This window comes from Heterodontus francisci, chromosome 4, assembly GCF_036365525.1.
Source record: "Heterodontus francisci isolate sHetFra1 chromosome 4, sHetFra1.hap1, whole genome shotgun sequence".
Taxonomy (NCBI): domain Eukaryota; kingdom Metazoa; phylum Chordata; class Chondrichthyes; order Heterodontiformes; family Heterodontidae; genus Heterodontus; species Heterodontus francisci.
Genome location: NC_090374.1, coordinates 52131777 through 52148943, shown reverse-complemented (window position 1 = coordinate 52148943; position 17167 = coordinate 52131777). Strand labels below are relative to the sequence as shown.

Below are 17167 nucleotides of genomic sequence, written 5' to 3'. Positions count from 1 at the left end.
GGTGGTACAATGGACTAGAAAATGCCTTGAACATATTTCACACATCCACATGGAAGCCGCAAGGGGGAAACCAGAGAAAAAGGATCAAACTGGAGAGCAGCAAAAAAAAAAACGTTGGGTGGATATTATTTAGTTTCCAACTGATTTTACTCTAACTGGTTAAGATTTTCCGTTTAAAAAAATTACAATGTTAAAAAAGGCATTTCTGTCAGCACAAATTTAGTACCAATTATCAGCACATAGCTGAACCAGCACTTGATTGTCTGCATTTTTAAAATTTAAAATTTGAACGTTATTCTCCAGTTTAAACTCAAAAGTCTAGGTCAGAGATACAATAAGTAAATATGTTGGAACTTTCAGTTCCGAAGAAGGGTCGCTGACCCGAAACGTTAACTCTGCTTCTCTTTCCACAGATGCTGCCAGACCTGCTGAGTGGTTCCAGCATTTCTTGTTTTTGTTTCAGATTTCCAGCATCCGCAGTATTTTGCTTTTATTATAAACATATGGTTGTGTTTGCTGACAACACAACCACTAGGTGGCGCAGTACTTGCACATGCACAAGTGCAGCCTCATTCACCGAAACGTCACAGACTAAGACATCTCTGGCAGCTGCCAGGAATAAAGATGGCGCTGCTCAATTTGTCACAAAAAAATAAACACAGCCTTAAACCCAAATCCCCACAGTGGCTGTGATCACCTACTCCATCCCACTCCCAACAGTACCTGCGCTAATACATAACCAAATAATCTCATTGTAAGGCATCTTTCAATTCGCGGTTTGTATGATGCTTATTATTCTAACATATTGGTTTTGGAAATAGTTTTAAGTGGCTTATCCTCTTGCACAATTACAGCAGTGCAAATGGATTCTGGGCTATAAATCAGATAGAAGCCATCGAACTTCTCTTTGCCGCTCTCTCCCATGCCTGTCTGCTCGCTGCTTCTCCCACCTCGGCCACTCGCTCCCACCCTCACTGCTTCCCCATCTTGGCCACTCGCTCCAAGCCCCGTTGCTTCACTCTTCTTGGCCACAGGCTCTTGTGTCACCCTGTCACCCCTCAGCTGCTCACTCCCCCCACCTTGTCGCTTCAGCAGCTCGTTCCCCCCCCCCCCCCCCCCCGCCGCTTCTTTGGGTGGCGCAGTAGGGAGCGATCGGCCAAAGGGGAAAGCGACGAGGCCGGGAGCAAGCGGTCGATTGGGGGGAGGGCGAGGGCAGGAGCAAGTGGCCGAAGATGGAAGCGACACGGCCTGGAGCGAACGGCTGAGCGGGGGAAGGGCGAGGCCTGGAGCGAGCGGTCCCATTCCAGCATGCGACGACGTTTTAGAGCGCATGCGCAAGCCAGGTGCTGACGTAAGCTGAGCATGCGCAGCAGCACACTGGCAGAAACTGTTCTGCACATGTGCGCAGCTGGGAATGCACTGATGATGTTGGTGCTTGGCTGTGTTGTCAGGAGTCACTTTACAAACATATCAGTGTTGATTAGTGGTACTGAAGGGAGATAGAAAATATCAGGCACGTAGTCCTTATTTAAACTAGTCGAGCTGCATACAATGGGTGCAATTACCTGTTTAACTGATCCTTAGGCACTGCTTGCACAATCGCCTCCTCTTCATTATTCAAACGCTTTTGTGCTGACTCAACACGACACTTTCCCAGTCTGGAACGCTTGGATTGGCTGATTCTTCCCCGCTTAGGAACGGGTGGTCTTGTTAGCTCTGAAAACAAAACATTTTGTTGGAACATGGGAGGTCTTGAGTTAAGAGTTTCAAAAGCACAGAGATGATACATATGCAACAGCCCACAAATAACAAAAAGTTAATGGTGTACCTAAAGGAGGAAATATGTTTAAAAACCATCTTATTTCATTTCAGTAGCACACCAATAAATAAAGGTTGTTTTTTTGAACACTGTGTGCTCATCATGGTCTGACACATTAGTGCTGGGAAATAGGAAAGCTCTTTCTTCTCGGCAGCTCAGTGCCAATTAAACTGTCTTTAAGCTATCTCAACTCCAACCTCAGGAGCAACTTAATGCAGGGTGAATTTTTCCCATTCTGAGCAAAACTGGAGGGATGCTGCGTTTTGAGACAAATGGGTACAGAGCCAGGGGATAACAACATATTTGAAGACATAAGAGATGAAGAAGAGGACAGATAGCACATTGGAGAATGGATAGATCTTGGGTTGGATGTTTGGAAGGAACGGTGGTGATGATGGCGTTTTTCAAAGGGGGAGAGAGCAAGAGAGCGAGTGAGCGAGAATCTCTGCAACAGGCAAAGGGAGCCATTAACAATGCCACCAAGGGAGCCAGGAAGAGTATGCAAGTGGTCCAGAGTTGATTGGGAAGGGGATTGAAGGGCGCAGTCATGATGAAAGGAACTTGGAATGGGTGGACAACTATGAGACAAAAATACAGTTCAAGCTGGAATATCTATTGCATATTAAAAATCAGAGTTTCACGATATTCCATTTCAAAATGCATTGACGAGTTCCATGTCTGACCATCACAATGGGAAAATGCATTATAAAAGTGCCCAAATTTATCAGTTACGCCTGTAGGTGGGGCTATAAACAGCAAACACGGTCTTCAATGCCTGTACTATTGCCTTCAAAGGTACTATGCACTGGTACTATGTTTTTTAGCAATAAAACTTCCCATCCAGTGCCAATACATACACTTCTTTAGATTATGATCTGCTATTGCATTCTTTAAGCAATCTGAAATTTTAATAACACGCCCCTGCAAGAACTTAATATCATTTGCTGAAACACCCCCCTTCAGCGACCACAGAACTTGTCCATATCTTGAACGCTGCCACATTACGTAAAATGACAACACTCACTGGTCCCTCCCCACCAAATAAATCTTAGAACTGAAGCAAAGTTTTTTTTTTATTATTAGGCAGTGCTCAGCAGCAGATAGGCAATTTGCAAAATGGACTGGCACATCAGCTTACCTTCAGAAAGGACTGAGGAGGCACCTGGCAGCTCTCGGCGAGCATGCAATTCCGTCTGAAAAAATAATGTTACGCCATCAACCTCACTCGTAGCCCAGTAATTCTCATAATATCACAACTTTTCCATTTTATGTTCCCTCTCATTAAAAAGAGGAAAATAACATCCTTCCATCAGAATAGCTTTGAAGAGAGAACAATCCTATCCCTGCAAGACCAATGAGATCCTCAGCTCTCTGAATTCAGTAAGAGTTCTAGTCTACATGGATTCCCTCCCCATACCTTCAAGAACTGTGCCTCCACGCACACCCCCATCCTATTCAGCTCTTCAAACTCTTTCTTTCAGTCCACTTTGGAGATTTGCTTATGTTTACCTTTTCCCAAATAAAGATCTCTTTTATCTTTCCAACTACCATCCTATAGTTATTGAAGCGGCAGTTAACGTGAATCACTTCTCAAAGTTTTCGCCTAATCACACCACTGCTGATTGTGTTGCCGACTTAACGCACCTCAGGAACTCTGTTCTTGAATACCCCAGTGGATCATTTGTTATTACCTTAGAACCTTTCAAAAGGCACTGGCACTTCTAAACATGCCCAAAGCTATCCTCATAACTAACTAGTTCCTCAAAAAACATTCTTGTGTCACAGTTGATGATGGACAACAGTAAATTTGCAGAATTTTCTGCCTTTATTTTGCATGTACATAATTCTGCTTCAAGCTATGAACCACTACATACTATTTTCTTAGGTGACTGAATAAATAATTGGGTTACTCGTTGAGAAGTTATTCCGAACTTTCATTTCCACAAGTAAAAAAATTGCATAGTTTTTTTTTCAAAATTAAGTTTTTTTTAAAGAAGTGGAAATAGAGAAATGCTAACAAAAGTGAGAAACATTTCTCAAGAGCATTACGTTACAACAGGAACAAAAATGTAAGTTTAATCCTCTCAATATATGGTCAGTAGTGCACTGATAATCAACTCCATTCACGAAACAAGCTTCACTTCGAGATACTAATGACAGCAGCTTGCTGCCTACAGAACAACCTCCATTTCCTTAGGTTCCCATCATTCTAGACTCTCACCCCCTTCCCTATGCCAGCCATTCTGTACAAAGAGGAACATGGTACGATGAGACCTACAGACAGCTCCGTCATATTTGGCTGCTTCTCCACTTTGTCAAACAGCTGCTTTCCAGTTTCACTCTCTGGTAAGTCCAGCGATGAAGACCTTCCTCTTCCTGCTCCATGTTCATCAGCATGTGATATATCCATACCTTGAGGGCAACACAAAAATACCAGATTGACAACATACACCACAGAAAATTAGCATCACACATTTTGTATGCAGTAAGAAAGAAAACAGACCCTTAGTCCCAAGGTTGCTAGACTGTGCTCCCAGTGCAGCATTGATCATCAGGGTTCAGCATACTGGTTTGTGGTGTTTACAATTATCCAGCCATTAAAATCAATAGTTTGAAACTCAGGAGAAACATGCATGGGCCACATTAACCCCCATGTCTGATTCCCTGATTTGTACTCCTATCATGCACGACTCCACATTTCTTAGGTGTATTTTTCTTTTAAATAAAAGGACATAAATCTGCACCCATTTCAAGAGCAGGCAAAGCAGGGTTTTCTTACTTGCTCCTTAACATTAGAAAATGGTTCAGAAGTGTGCCTAGAATTTGTAAGTGGGGAGTAATTTGCTCACATTTCACCTCCTCCACCCTCTAAGCTTGTTGTTCCAATAAACATTAACTGCCTTGGTATTTCTACTTATACACAGATTCCTGTATTCATCAAGAACAGTCATCCACAGAGGTAGATATGCATGAATAAACAAGACATCCAGCTCATGCAGGGTACTACACTAAATCCAACCAAGCTTCTGGCCATAGAACCATAGAAAAATTATGGCACAGAAGGAGCCATTCAGCCGGTCGTGTCCATGTCGGCCGGAAAAAAAAAACTAGCCGCCTAGTCTAATTCCATCTTTCAGCACCTGGTCCATAGTCTTGCCAGTTACAGCACTTCAGGTGCCTGTCCAGGTACCTTTTAAAAGAACTGAGGGTTTCTGCCTCCACCACCATTCCTGTAGCAGTGAATTCCAGACACCCACCATCTGCCCTAATACCACCTCATGTGGCTCGGTGTCCAATTTTCCTTTAAAATGCTCCTGCAAAGCACCTTGGGATATTTTATTACATTAAAGGTGCTATATAAATAAAGCTGTTGTTGTAGCAAATGGTTATCAAGCTCAGCAATTGTGAGAATCGCAGCAGTCTTCCTGCACAGCTCATTTCTGACAGGAACTGAGTATTTAAGTTGCAGAAATCAACCTTTCATGCAAAATGCCCAATGTGTTACGAATAGATATGTCAAAGCATAGATTTTTTTTTTAAATTCACAAACACATTTAACTTTAACATGGGGAGAATGGGAAAGCAAGAGTGCGCAAGGGGGAGCGGGAGTGAGAGAGCGAGAGAGAGACAACAATCGTAGGCTTCAGATTAGGTGGAATGAGGCGCCAAGACTTTGGCAGTTTCAGTCAGAGTTTGCTGCATTACCTTTTATAGGCGAGATCTGTGTCAGCAATCTGTCTGCAATACAAACTCGCTGGAACGGGTGTCCCACACCTTCAACCTCCCAGAGAAGGCTGTGGTCATCAGGATAATTGTTCAAGTACTTCCTACAAACTGAAGAAATGAAGAGTCGAGTAAGAATTGGACTACAATGAGGCCAAGAATGGTATTGGTCAGCTTGTTTTAACAGCAGCTCACGCATCAGAGTTGCCTCAGTTATCAAACTAATGTAATACTAAAGATACATGTAATTAATCCATCTCTCCTGTTCTCACTGAACACAGGCTCCTGGTCCAATAACACCTCAAATTTAAAATTCGCGACCTCATTTTCAAATCCATCAGCAACTCTGCCTCTCCCATTCTCTGTAACCTCTGTCAGCTCTATGACCCTCCAAGATTTCTCTGGCATTCCCAATTTCCTTTACCCCACCTTTGGTAGCTGTACCTACAGCCATCAAGGCCATAAACTCTGGAATTCCCTCCCTAAACCTCTCTCTTCTCCTTTAAAACACTCCTGAATATCTTCAATGTTCCTGTTAAAGGCCATTTTACTATGTTAAAACGTGTTATATAATTTTTATTTTATTCATGCATGGGAGGTGAGTGTCGCTGGCAAGGCCAGCATTTACTGCCCATCCCAAATTGTCCTCGAGAACATAGTGGTGAGCTGCCTTCTTAAACTGCTGTAGTCCTTGGGGTGTAGGTACACCCACAGTGCTGTTAGGAAGGGAGTTCCAGGATTTTGATCCAGTGACAGCGAAGGAATAGTGATATAGTTCCAATTCAAGATGGTTTGTGCCTTGGAGGGGACCTTGCAGGTGGTGGTGTTCCCATGCGTCTGCTGCCCTTGTTCTTCTAGGTGGTAGAGGTTGCAGGTTTGGAAGGTGTTGTCGAGGGAGGCTTGGCAAGTTGCTGCTGTGCATCTTGTAAATGATGGTGGAGGGATTGACTCTTTAAAGGTGGCGGATGGAGTACCAAACAGGTGGGCTGGTTTGTCCTGGATGGTGTCGTGCTTCTTGAGTGTTGTTGGAGCTGCACACATCCAGGGAAGTGCAGTGCATTTCATCACACTCCTGACTTGTGCCTTGTAGATGATGCACATGCACTGGGGAATCAGTACGGGAATTACTCTGCAGAATTCCCAGCTCCTGACCTGCTCATAGCCACAGTATTTATACCTTATTACAATCACTAGGTTCATGGTTTGTATTCATTTTCTAGAGGTAACTTTTAATTTGAGAATTGATTTTTTTTTTAGTGCAAGACAAATGAAAACACCTGGTTTGAGAAGCTGGCAAACAAATCTAGGGTGGTTACAAATCAAAGGGTAGCCCATGTTTATTTAGTAAGGTCATATCGGGAAGTGTAAAGACCCTACACAATGGGAGACGGTGTATCAGTCAAGGGTTTAAAATTATTCATACAATGTCTCAGATCAAAGAGATTTGGATTTGGAAGTAATTAGTTTAAGTTGCTATCTGGGACATCCATGTGTACCAAATTGCTATGGGGATAGATGATGCAGGGGATGCCTGTTGGGTTTTTGATCTGCGTGCTTGCAGACACAGTCAGTCAATTAGTCTTTGGAAAAGCAGCTGGCTTCGGACAAGAAGTTGGCTTTTGGAAGTCAGCTGGACTCAGGAGCAAAGAGGCCAATGGGAATCTGTTTTGAGGTAGGTCTGTGCTCGAGCTGGGAAATCCAGATCTAGGAGATCTGATACCTCAGAAGATAGCTAAGAAATTAAAGAATTTGAAGTGAACTCCTAAGAGTCATGGTACTCCTTTGGATTGGTCAAAAGACGAGGCTGAAGCATTTGCATCCATCTTCAGCCAGAAGTGTTGAGTGGATGATCCATCTTGGCCTCTTTCTGAAGTCCCCAGCATCACATATGACAGCTTTCAGCCAATCCATGTGATATCAAGAAACAGCTGAAGACACTGGATACTAAAGGCTAGGGACCCTGACAACATTTCAACAATAGTATTGACAACCTGTACCCCAGAATTAGCCACGCCCCAAGCCAAACTGTTCCAGTACAACTATAAAACTGGCATCTACCCGGCAACGTGGAAAATTGTCAATGTATGTCCTGACCACAAAAAGCAGGACAAATCCAACCCGGCCAATTACCGCCCCATCAGTCAACTCTCGATCATCAGCAAAGTGATGGAAGGGGTCTTCAACACTGCTATCAAGTGGCACCTGCTCAGCAATAAACTGCTCACTGACGCTCAGTTTGGGTTCCTCCAGGGCCACAGTTCCTGACCTCATTACAGCCTTGGTTCAAACATGGACAAAAGAGCTGAACTCAAGAGGTGAGGTGAGAGTGACTGCCCTCGACATCAAGGCAGCATTTGACCGAGTATGGCATCAAGAAGCTCTAGGAAAACTGGAGTCAATGGAAATCAGGGGGAAAACGCTCCGCTGGTTGGAGTCATCCCTAGCACAAAGGAACATGGTTGTGGTTGTTGGAGGCCAATCATCTCATTCCCAGGAGCTCCCTCAGGGTAGTGTCCTCGGCCCAACCATCTTCAGCTGCTTCATCAATGATCTTCCCTCCATCATAAGGTCAGAAGTGAGGATGTTCACTGATGATTGCACAGTGTTCAGCATCATTCACGACTCCTCAGATACTGAAGCAGCCCGAGTCCAGATGCAGCAAGACCAGGACAATATGCAGGCTTGGGTTGATCAGTGGCAAGTAACATTTGCACCACACACGTGCCAGGCAATGACCATTTCAAACAATAGAGAATCTAACCATCTCCCCTTGATGTTCAATGGCATTACCATCACTGAATCCCCCACTATCAACATCCTAGGGGCTACCATTGACCAGAAACTGAACTGGACCAGCCACATAAATACTGTGGCTACAAGAGCAGGTCACAGGCTATAAATTCTGCAGCCAGTAACTCACTCGTGTCTCCCCAAAGCCTGTCCATGATCTACAAGGCACAAGTCAGGAGAGTGATGGAATACTCTCCACTTGCCTGGATGGGTGCAGCTCCAACAACACTCGAGAAGCTCGACACCAGCCAGGACAAAACAGCCCACTTGATTGGCACCCCATCCACCACCTTCAACATTCACTCCCTTCACCACCAACGCACAGTGGCAGCACCGTGTACCATATACAGGATGCACTACAGCAACTCACCAAGGCTCCTTTGACAGCACCTTCCAAACCTATGACCTCTACCATCTAGAACATCAAGGGAAGTAGGTGTTTGGGAACACCACCACCTGCAAGTTCCCCTCCAAGCCACACACCATCCTAACTTGGAACTACATCGCCGTTCCTTCACTGTCTCTGGGTCAAGATCTTGCAGCTCCCTTCCTAACAGCACTGTGGGTGTACCTACACCACATGGACGGCAGTGGTTCAAGAAGGCAGCTCACCACCACCTTCTCAAGGGCAATTAGGGATGGGCAATAAAGGCTGGCCTAGCCCACATCCCACGAATGAATGAAAAAAAAAAGGTCCCAGGAGAAGTGAATAAACTGCCAAGATCCTGTAACACATAGGGAAATTCATGGGGTGGAAGTAACAATCGAATAGGAGTGTTCTGTTGTGATTTAGAGTATCAAGTATACGTCTTCATGTGCTGTTAAGATTTTAAGTTTAAAATGTGCGTTTTCAAATTGTAGTGTGGTTAGTAGTATTTTGCTTTGTTTAACTCTTGTACAGTAAAGTTTTTGTTGAATACGTGAAACCTTGTGACATAATTCTTTCAGAAATAACTGTGTGTTTGAAAAGTTAACAGTCCCAAACAGGATCGTAACACTATGGCTGGTCCAGTTAAGTTTCTGGTCAATGGTAACCCCTAGGATGCCAATGGTGGAGATTCTTTGATGGTAATGCTGCTTAATGTCAACGGGAGATGGTTAGATTTTCTCTTATTGTAGATGATCATTGCCTCATGCTTGTATAGCACGAATATTACTTGCCACTTATCAGCCCAATCCTTAATCTTGTCCAGGTCTTGCTGCATGTTGGCACAGACTGCTTCAGTATCTGAGAAGTTGCAAATGGTACTGCACACTAAGCAATCATCAGCGAAGATCCCCAATTCTGACTTTATTTTGGAGTCATTGATGAAGCCGCTGAAGATGGTTGGGCCTAGCACACTATGCCTAGTTATTTTTGTAGTAATGTGCATCCCTGACAAGTTCACCAAACACCCACACTCAATAACTGAAAAAGATGCTAATATTATGATTATGCTTTGGATAAGCTGGGATAACCAAGCCAAGGGGAAAATCGCGTAAGAGCGTTGACTTCACAACACTGGTGTCGGGATGTGGGGTGTCGAGTGTTCCCTCCAAATTTCCATTGGGAATTTGCTATATTTTAGTAAAGTAACTATTTTGTTTAAATATCACAAATCACAGATTTTCTGCAGTGAAGAATATTTTAGAAGAACCTTCACAAAATTATTTTTTCAAAGCATCCACATGTTTCAGCAATTCTACTTCACCAATTCTCAAGAAAACTATTTTTACAAAGCAAAATATATTTCATTTTACCTCCATACATCGAGGGTGAAAGTGGGTATTTCAAACCCAGCGTATCCTCCGTGAAAGAGTCAACAAAATCTTCCAGCATCTGCAGACCATATCCCTTCCCGCGATGCTTCTTCCTCACAAAGATGGTGTCTAGTATCGGCAGCTGGTAGCACTGAGTCAGGAATGTATCGCACTTGCTTCCTACAAGACAATATTCAGAACAGTACCTTCAAGGTGGTTGCAAAGTGAGGTAGCAATATAATATGTTGAAGCACCTTATGATCATGTGCCATCAACTACTCAACAGATAAATGTACCAAATGGGACAACACTGCACCATATAGACCATAAAATGAATCTGATGTCTTGTCTGTGCTCACGGCTCACAATCTGCATCATTATCCCTGATAAGGGCGCAGAAAATATCAAGAGGAAAAAAATAAATAAATCGGCCAGCATTCCTAGCCAATGGAAATCTTCATATTTGGACACCAGGCTCTGCTGCAACAGCCCTTGTAGCCACGGAGGCAGCTGACAATCATTGTCTGGTTGATGAATGATGAACTGTCAGTTAGCAAGAGCTCCTCCCATCCTGACCCGAGTCACCATTCTTAAGAGGGAAGGAGCAGGGTGAAAAAAAATGTATTATATATTTAAATCGACAAAAAAATTCTGTTTCTTTAATATTTAACTTTTCATTTTCTCTCATTAAACTAGCAAGTGTCAATTCTGAATAAAGTAGGAATTTTAACTCATTATTTCATCTATTAAAGGGTCTCCCGACCCCACATTGCTGTCAAAAAGACAACTATTATAGGAGATTCTGTAGATTGAAGGAACAGCAACAGAATTGAATCCAATGTGTTCACAGGAGAAAAGGGTCAGCAAAAATGAGCAAAAACAGTGCAGCAAGAACAGATTCACCACAGAATGAACTGAATCATCATGCTTATGTCAGCACACAGAGGCACTATCTATACAGAAACAAAACAAACAAGCCTATTATGATGCCCTGCTGAGAGAACAATATATATTAGACATCTCTGCTGAAGGACCCGCTTGGATTTGGATCCAGAACTCAGATTAAAACACTGAGAGTCCCAACAGAAAAGTTAAAATTATAAGAGAAATGGATAATGTTGATCTAACTGTATCACCAGGGCACTGCTGCTGCAGTACATACAATCTACAGCAGTGCACCAAGGTTACTTTTAGCAGCACTGCTCACCCTGGCAACAGTATACAAGAGCAGCATTATTATGAGAACCATCAAATTCACCTCGCAAGTCACACACCTTTCTGACTTGGACATGCATTATTGTCCAATCATTCCGGGTCAACACAGAATCATAGAATGCTTACAGCACAAAAGGAGACCATTTGATCCGTAATGTCTGTGCTGCTCTCAGCAAGAACAACTCACCTAGTGCCACTCCCCTGTCTTTTTCCTGTAGCCCTGCAAATTCTTTCTTCATGTGCTCATCCAATTCCCTTTGGAAAGCCATGATTGAAACAGTGCTGGTGCCTGAACTATTTACAATCTATATTAACGACTTGGATGAAGGGAAGGAGTGTAATGTAGCCATATTTGCTGATGATAAAAAGATAGATGGGAAAGCAAGTTGTGAGGAGGACACAGAGTCTGCAAAGGGATATAGATAGGTTAAGAAGGTAGGGAAAAAATTTGGCAGATGGAGTGTACTGTGGGAAAACCGGAGGGTGTCCACCTTGGTAGGAAGAATAGAAAAGCAAAATATTATTTAAATGGAGAGAGACTAAAGAATGTTGCAATGCAGAGGGATCTCGGTGTCCTTATACATGAAAGACACAGTTAGCATGCAGCAAGTAATTAGGAAGGCAAATGGAACACTGGCCTTTAGTTCAAGGCAGATGGAGGATAAAAGTAGAAAAATCTTGCTACAATTGTACAGGGTGTTGGTGAGACCACACCTAGAGTATGCTGTACAGTTATGGTCTCTTTATTTAAGGAAGGATATACTTTCATTAGAGACAGTTAAGGAAAGGTTCATTAGGTTTATTCCTGGGATGAAGAGGTTGTCTTGCGAGGAAATGTAGAAGAATGAGAGGTGATTGTATTGAAACATAAGATTCTGAGGGGGGCTTGACAAGGTAGATGTTTCCCCTGGTGGGGGAGCCTATAAGTAGGGGGCACAAAATCATAGCATTGTTACAGCATAGATGGCAGCCATTCGGCCCATCGTGTCTGCAACAGCTCTCTGAGTGAGCAATTCATTTAGTGCCATTCCCCCACCTTCTCTCCATAACCCTGTACACTCTTCCTTTTCAGGTAACCATCTAATTGCCTTTTGAATGCCTCGATTGAACCTGCCTCCACCACACACTCAGGCAGTGCATTCCAGATCCAGACCACTTGCTGCGTGAAAAAGTTTTTCATGTCACCACTGCTTCTTTTCCCAATTACCTTAAATCTGTGCCCTCTCGTTCTTGATCCTCTCCCGAGTGGGAACAGTTTCTCCCTATCCCCTCTGCCCAGCCCCTCATGATTTTGAATACCTCTATCAAATTTCCTCTCAGCCTTCTCTTCTCCAAGGAAAACAGCTCCAACCTCTCCAATCTATATTCATAAATGAAGTTCCTCATCCCTGGAACCATTTTTGTGAATCTTTTCTGCATTCTCTCCAATGCCTTCACATCTTTCCTTAAATGTGGTGCCCAGAACTGGACGCAATAGTCCAGCTGAGGCCGAACTACTGACTTATACAAGTTCAACAAAACCTGTTGTACTCTATGCCCCTGTTAAAAAGCCCAGGATACTGTATAATAAAAGCAAAATACTGCAGATGCTGGAAATCTGAAATAAAAACAAAAAATGCTGGAAATACTCAGCAGGTCTGGCAGCATCTGTGGAGTGAGAAGCAGTGTTAACGTTTCAGGTCAGTGACCCTTGACCAGAACTGACAAATATTAGAAATGTAAAAGGTTTTAAGCAAGTAAAGCGGGGGTGGAGCACGAGACAAACAAAAGAGGTGTTGATAGGACAAGGTCACAGAGAATAACTGGCCAGAAGGTCATGGAACAAAGGCAAACAGTATGTTAATGGTGTGCTGAAAGACAAAGCGTTAGAACAGAGAGGGTGTGAATTGACAGTAAAATGAACAGCCTGGCCCCAAGTACAAACATGAAAAATAAAAAGTGGGTAGGCACAGTCTACTTCTTCTTTGGCCTCCTTGTCAAGAGACAATGAGTAAGTGCCTGGAGGTGGTCAGTGGTTTGTGAAGCAGTGCCTGGAGTGGCTAGAAAGGCCAATTCTAGACTGACAGACTCTTCCACAGGCGCTGCAGATAAAATTGGTTGTCGGGGCTGTTACACAGTTGGTTCTCTCCTTGCACTTCTGTCTTTTTTCCTGACAGCTGCTAAGTCTCTTCGACTCGCCACACTTTAGCCCCGCCTTTATGGCTGCTCACCAGCTCTGGCGATCACTGGCAACTGACTCCCACGACTAGCGATCAATATCACAGGACTTCATGGTGCGTTTGCAGACGTCTTTAAAGCAGAGACATGGACGGCCGGTGGGTCTGATACCAGTGACGAGCTCGCTGTACAATGTGTCCTTGGGGATCCTGTCATCTTCCATACGGCTCACATGGCCAAGCCATCTCAAGCGCCGCTGGCTCAGTAGGGTGTATATGCTGGGGATGTTGGCTGCCTCGAGGACTTCTGTGTTGGAGATACGGTCCTGCCACCTGATGCCAAGGATTCTCCGGGGGCAGCGAAGATGGAATGAATTGAGACGTCGCTCTTGGCTGACGTTGTCCAGGCCTCGCTGCTGTAGAGCAAGGTACTGAGGACACAGGCTTGATACACTCGGTGTGCCATTTTCCCACACTCTCTTGGCCAGTCTGGACATAGCAGTGGAAGACTTTCCCATGCGCTTGTTGATTTCTGCATCGAGAGACAGGTTACTGGTGATAGTTGAGCCTAGGTAGGTGAACTCTTGAATCACTTCCAGAGCGTGGTCGCCGATATTGATGGATGCAGCATTTCTGACGTCCTGTCCCATGATGTTCGTTTTCTTGAGGCTGATGGTTAGGCCAAATTCGGTGCAAGCAGCTGCAATCCTGGTGATGAGTCTCTGCAGACACTCTTCAGTGTGGGATGTTATTGCAGCATCGTCAGCAAAGAGGAGTTCCCTGATGAGGACCCTCCGTACTTTGGTCTTCACTCTAAGACGGGCAAGGTTGAACAACCTGCCATCTGATCTTGTGTGGAGGAAAATTCCTTCTTCTGAAGACTTGAACGCATGTGAGAGCAGCAAGGAGAAGATTCCAAACAGTGTAGGTGCAAGAACACAGCCCTGTTTCACGCCACTCAGGATAGGAAAGGGGTCTGATGAGTCGCCGCTATGCTGAATTGTGCCTTTCATTTTGTCATGGAATGAGGTGATGATACTTAGTAGCTTTGGTGGACATCCGATCTTTGCCAGTAGTCTGAAGAGACCACGTCTGCTGAGGAAGGTCAAAGGCTTTGGTGAGATCAATGAAAGCAACATAGAGGGGCATCTGTTGTTCGCAGCATTTCTCCTGTAGCTGGCGAAGGGAGAACAGCATGTCAATGGTGGATCTCTCTGCTTGAAAGCCACATTGTGCCTCAGGGTAGAGACGCTCAGCCAGCTTCTGGAGCCTGTTTAAAGCGAATCGAGTGAAGACTTTCCCCACTATGCTGAGCAGGGAGATTCCACGGTAGTTGTTGCAGCCACCGTGGTCACCCTTGTTCTTATAGAGGGTGAAAATATTGGCATCGTGCATGTCCTATGGTACTGCTCCTTCATCCCAGAACAGGCAAAGCAATTTGTGCAGTGCTGAAAGTATAGCAGGCTTGGCACTCTTGATTATTTCAGGGGTAATGCCGTCCTTCCCAGGGGCTTTTCCGCTGGCTAGAGAATCAATGGCATCACTGAGTTCCGATTTTGTTGACTGTTCGTCCAGCTCATCCATGACTGGCAGAGACTGAGCTGCATTGAGGGCAGTCTCAGTGACAACATTTTCCCTGGAGTGCAGTTCTTGGTTGTGCTCCACCCAGCGGTCCATTTGCTTGTGTTGGTCAGTGATTGTGTCCCCTGATTTAGACCTGAGGGGGGCGATCTTCCTGATGGTTGGCCCAAAAGCTCTCTTAATGCCATCATTCCTCTGATGTTTCCAGTGTCGGAGGCCAGCTGAATACGACTACATAGATGTTGCCAGTAGTCATTTGCGCAGCGCCTGGCTGTTCTTTGTGCAGCGCTTCTAGCTGCTTTAAGTGCTACAGATGTTACCTTGCTGGGGACTTTCTTGTAGTTCAACAGTGCAATGTGCTTAGCGGCTATGACAGGTTCCAGTTCTTCAAAGTGAGATCGAAACCAGTCTGCATTCTGCTTCACATGATGCCATAGGTGGTCATTGCTGACTCATAGATGGCGTCTCTGATGTGGGCCCACTTGGTCTCTGCATCCCCTGTAGGAGTGTTTTGCAGGGCTTTTTCAAGTGAATTTAGAAACTTATGTAACAGCTGTGGATAAGAAATTCTGTCGGTGCTGATGCGCGGGCAGCCCTTCTGCTAGGGGTGATGCAGCTTCTTTGGTTCGAGTCTAACCTTGCTGCAGACCAGGGAGTGGTCGGTGTCGCAGTCCGCACTGTGGAAGCTGCGTGTGATTTGAACACTGTTTAAAGAGGCTCGCCTTGTGACGATGAGGTCCAGCTGGTGCCAACGACGTGATCTTGGGTGCCTCCATGAAACCTGGTGACAGGGTTTAGTATGAAAGAACGAGTTGGTGTAGCAGAGGTTATGATAGGTACACAACTCCAGCAGTCTCTGTCCATTCTCATTCATCCTTCCAATGCCATAGCGCCCAAGGCAGGAGGGCCATGAGTCATAGTCGTCCCAACCCTGGCATTAAAGTTCCTCAGCAGGAACAGATGTTTGGTATTAGGAATGCTACTAATGATATTATAGAGTTCCTCGTAAAACTGGTCTTTAACTTCAGGTGGGGAGCAGAGTGTTGGAGCATAGATGCTGAGTAGGTGTACTGGACCAGAGGCGGTGAGCAGTCAGATGGACAGTATGCGTTCCAAGCCATCTGAAGGTGGTTCTATCATGCTGAGCAAAGAGTTTCTGATGGCAAAGCCGACTCTATGCTGTCTTGGTTCTTCAGGATCTCTACCCTGCCAGAAGAAGGTGTAGTCTTGCTCTTTTAGAGATCTGCTCGCAGGGAGACGTGTCTCCTGAAGTGCTGCAATGTCCACATTGAGTCTACTGAGCTCGTTGTTAATGATGGCGGTCTTCTGAGAATCGTGGATTTGTGTAAGGCCCCAAGCACAAACATGAAAAATAAAAAAAGTGGGTAGGCACAGTAGAAACAAACTAAAATAAAATAATCAAATAAAAAAAAGTGGGGGCCCCGTCATGCTCTGAAAGTATTGAACTCAATGTTCAGTCCGACAGGCTGTAGCGTGCCTAATCGGTAAATGTATACTGTATGCTTTATTGACTGCTCTCTCAACCTGTCCTGCCACCTTCAATGACTTGTGCACATATACACCCAGGTCCCTCTGCTCCTGCACCCCCTTTAAACTTGTACACTTTATTTTATATTGTCTCCCCATGTTCTTCCTACCAAAATGAATCACTTCACAATTCTCCACTTTGAACTTCATCTGCCACTTGACCGCCTATTCCACCAACTTGTCAATGTCCTTTTGAGTTCTATACTATCCTCCTCACAGTACACAATGCTTCCAAGTTTTGTATCAACTGCAAACTTTGAAATTGTGCCTGGCTAGGGGTGCGGCAAGTTCTGGAGCACACATCTTCAGTACTATTGCCGGAATGTTGTCAGGGCCTTTGCAATATCCAGTGCCTTCAGTCGTTTCATGATATCACGCAGAGTGAATCGAATTGATTGAAGACTTGCATCAATGATGCTGGGGACTTCAGGAGGAGGCCGAGATGGATCATCAACCTGACTCTTCTGGCTGAAGATTGTTGCAAATGCTTTAGCCTTATCTTTTGCACTAATGTGCTGGGCTCCCCCATCATTGAGGATGGGATATTTGTGGAGCCACCTCCTCCAGTTAGTTGTTTAATTATCCACTACCATTC

The 17167-nt window shown here is 44.6% G+C and overlaps 1 protein-coding gene across 10 annotated transcripts in view; it reads right to left on the bottom strand.

Moving 5' to 3' along the window:
* The window catches only part of LOC137369021 (soluble lamin-associated protein of 75 kDa-like), a 310867-nt gene that overhangs the window by 14660 nt on the left and 279040 nt on the right, over positions 1–17167 (bottom strand). For all 10 annotated transcript variants that reach the window (XM_068029510.1, XM_068029516.1, XM_068029518.1 and 7 more), the window contains 5 exons: positions 10073–10252; positions 5525–5653; positions 4098–4231; positions 2958–3012; positions 1566–1716 (listed from right to left, as the gene is read on the bottom strand). In XM_068029510.1, coding sequence (XP_067885611.1) covers positions 1566–1716; positions 2958–3012; positions 4098–4231; positions 5525–5653; positions 10073–10252 — 649 coding nt within the window. The remainder of the gene's footprint in view (positions 1–1565; positions 1717–2957; positions 3013–4097; positions 4232–5524; positions 5654–10072; positions 10253–17167) is intronic.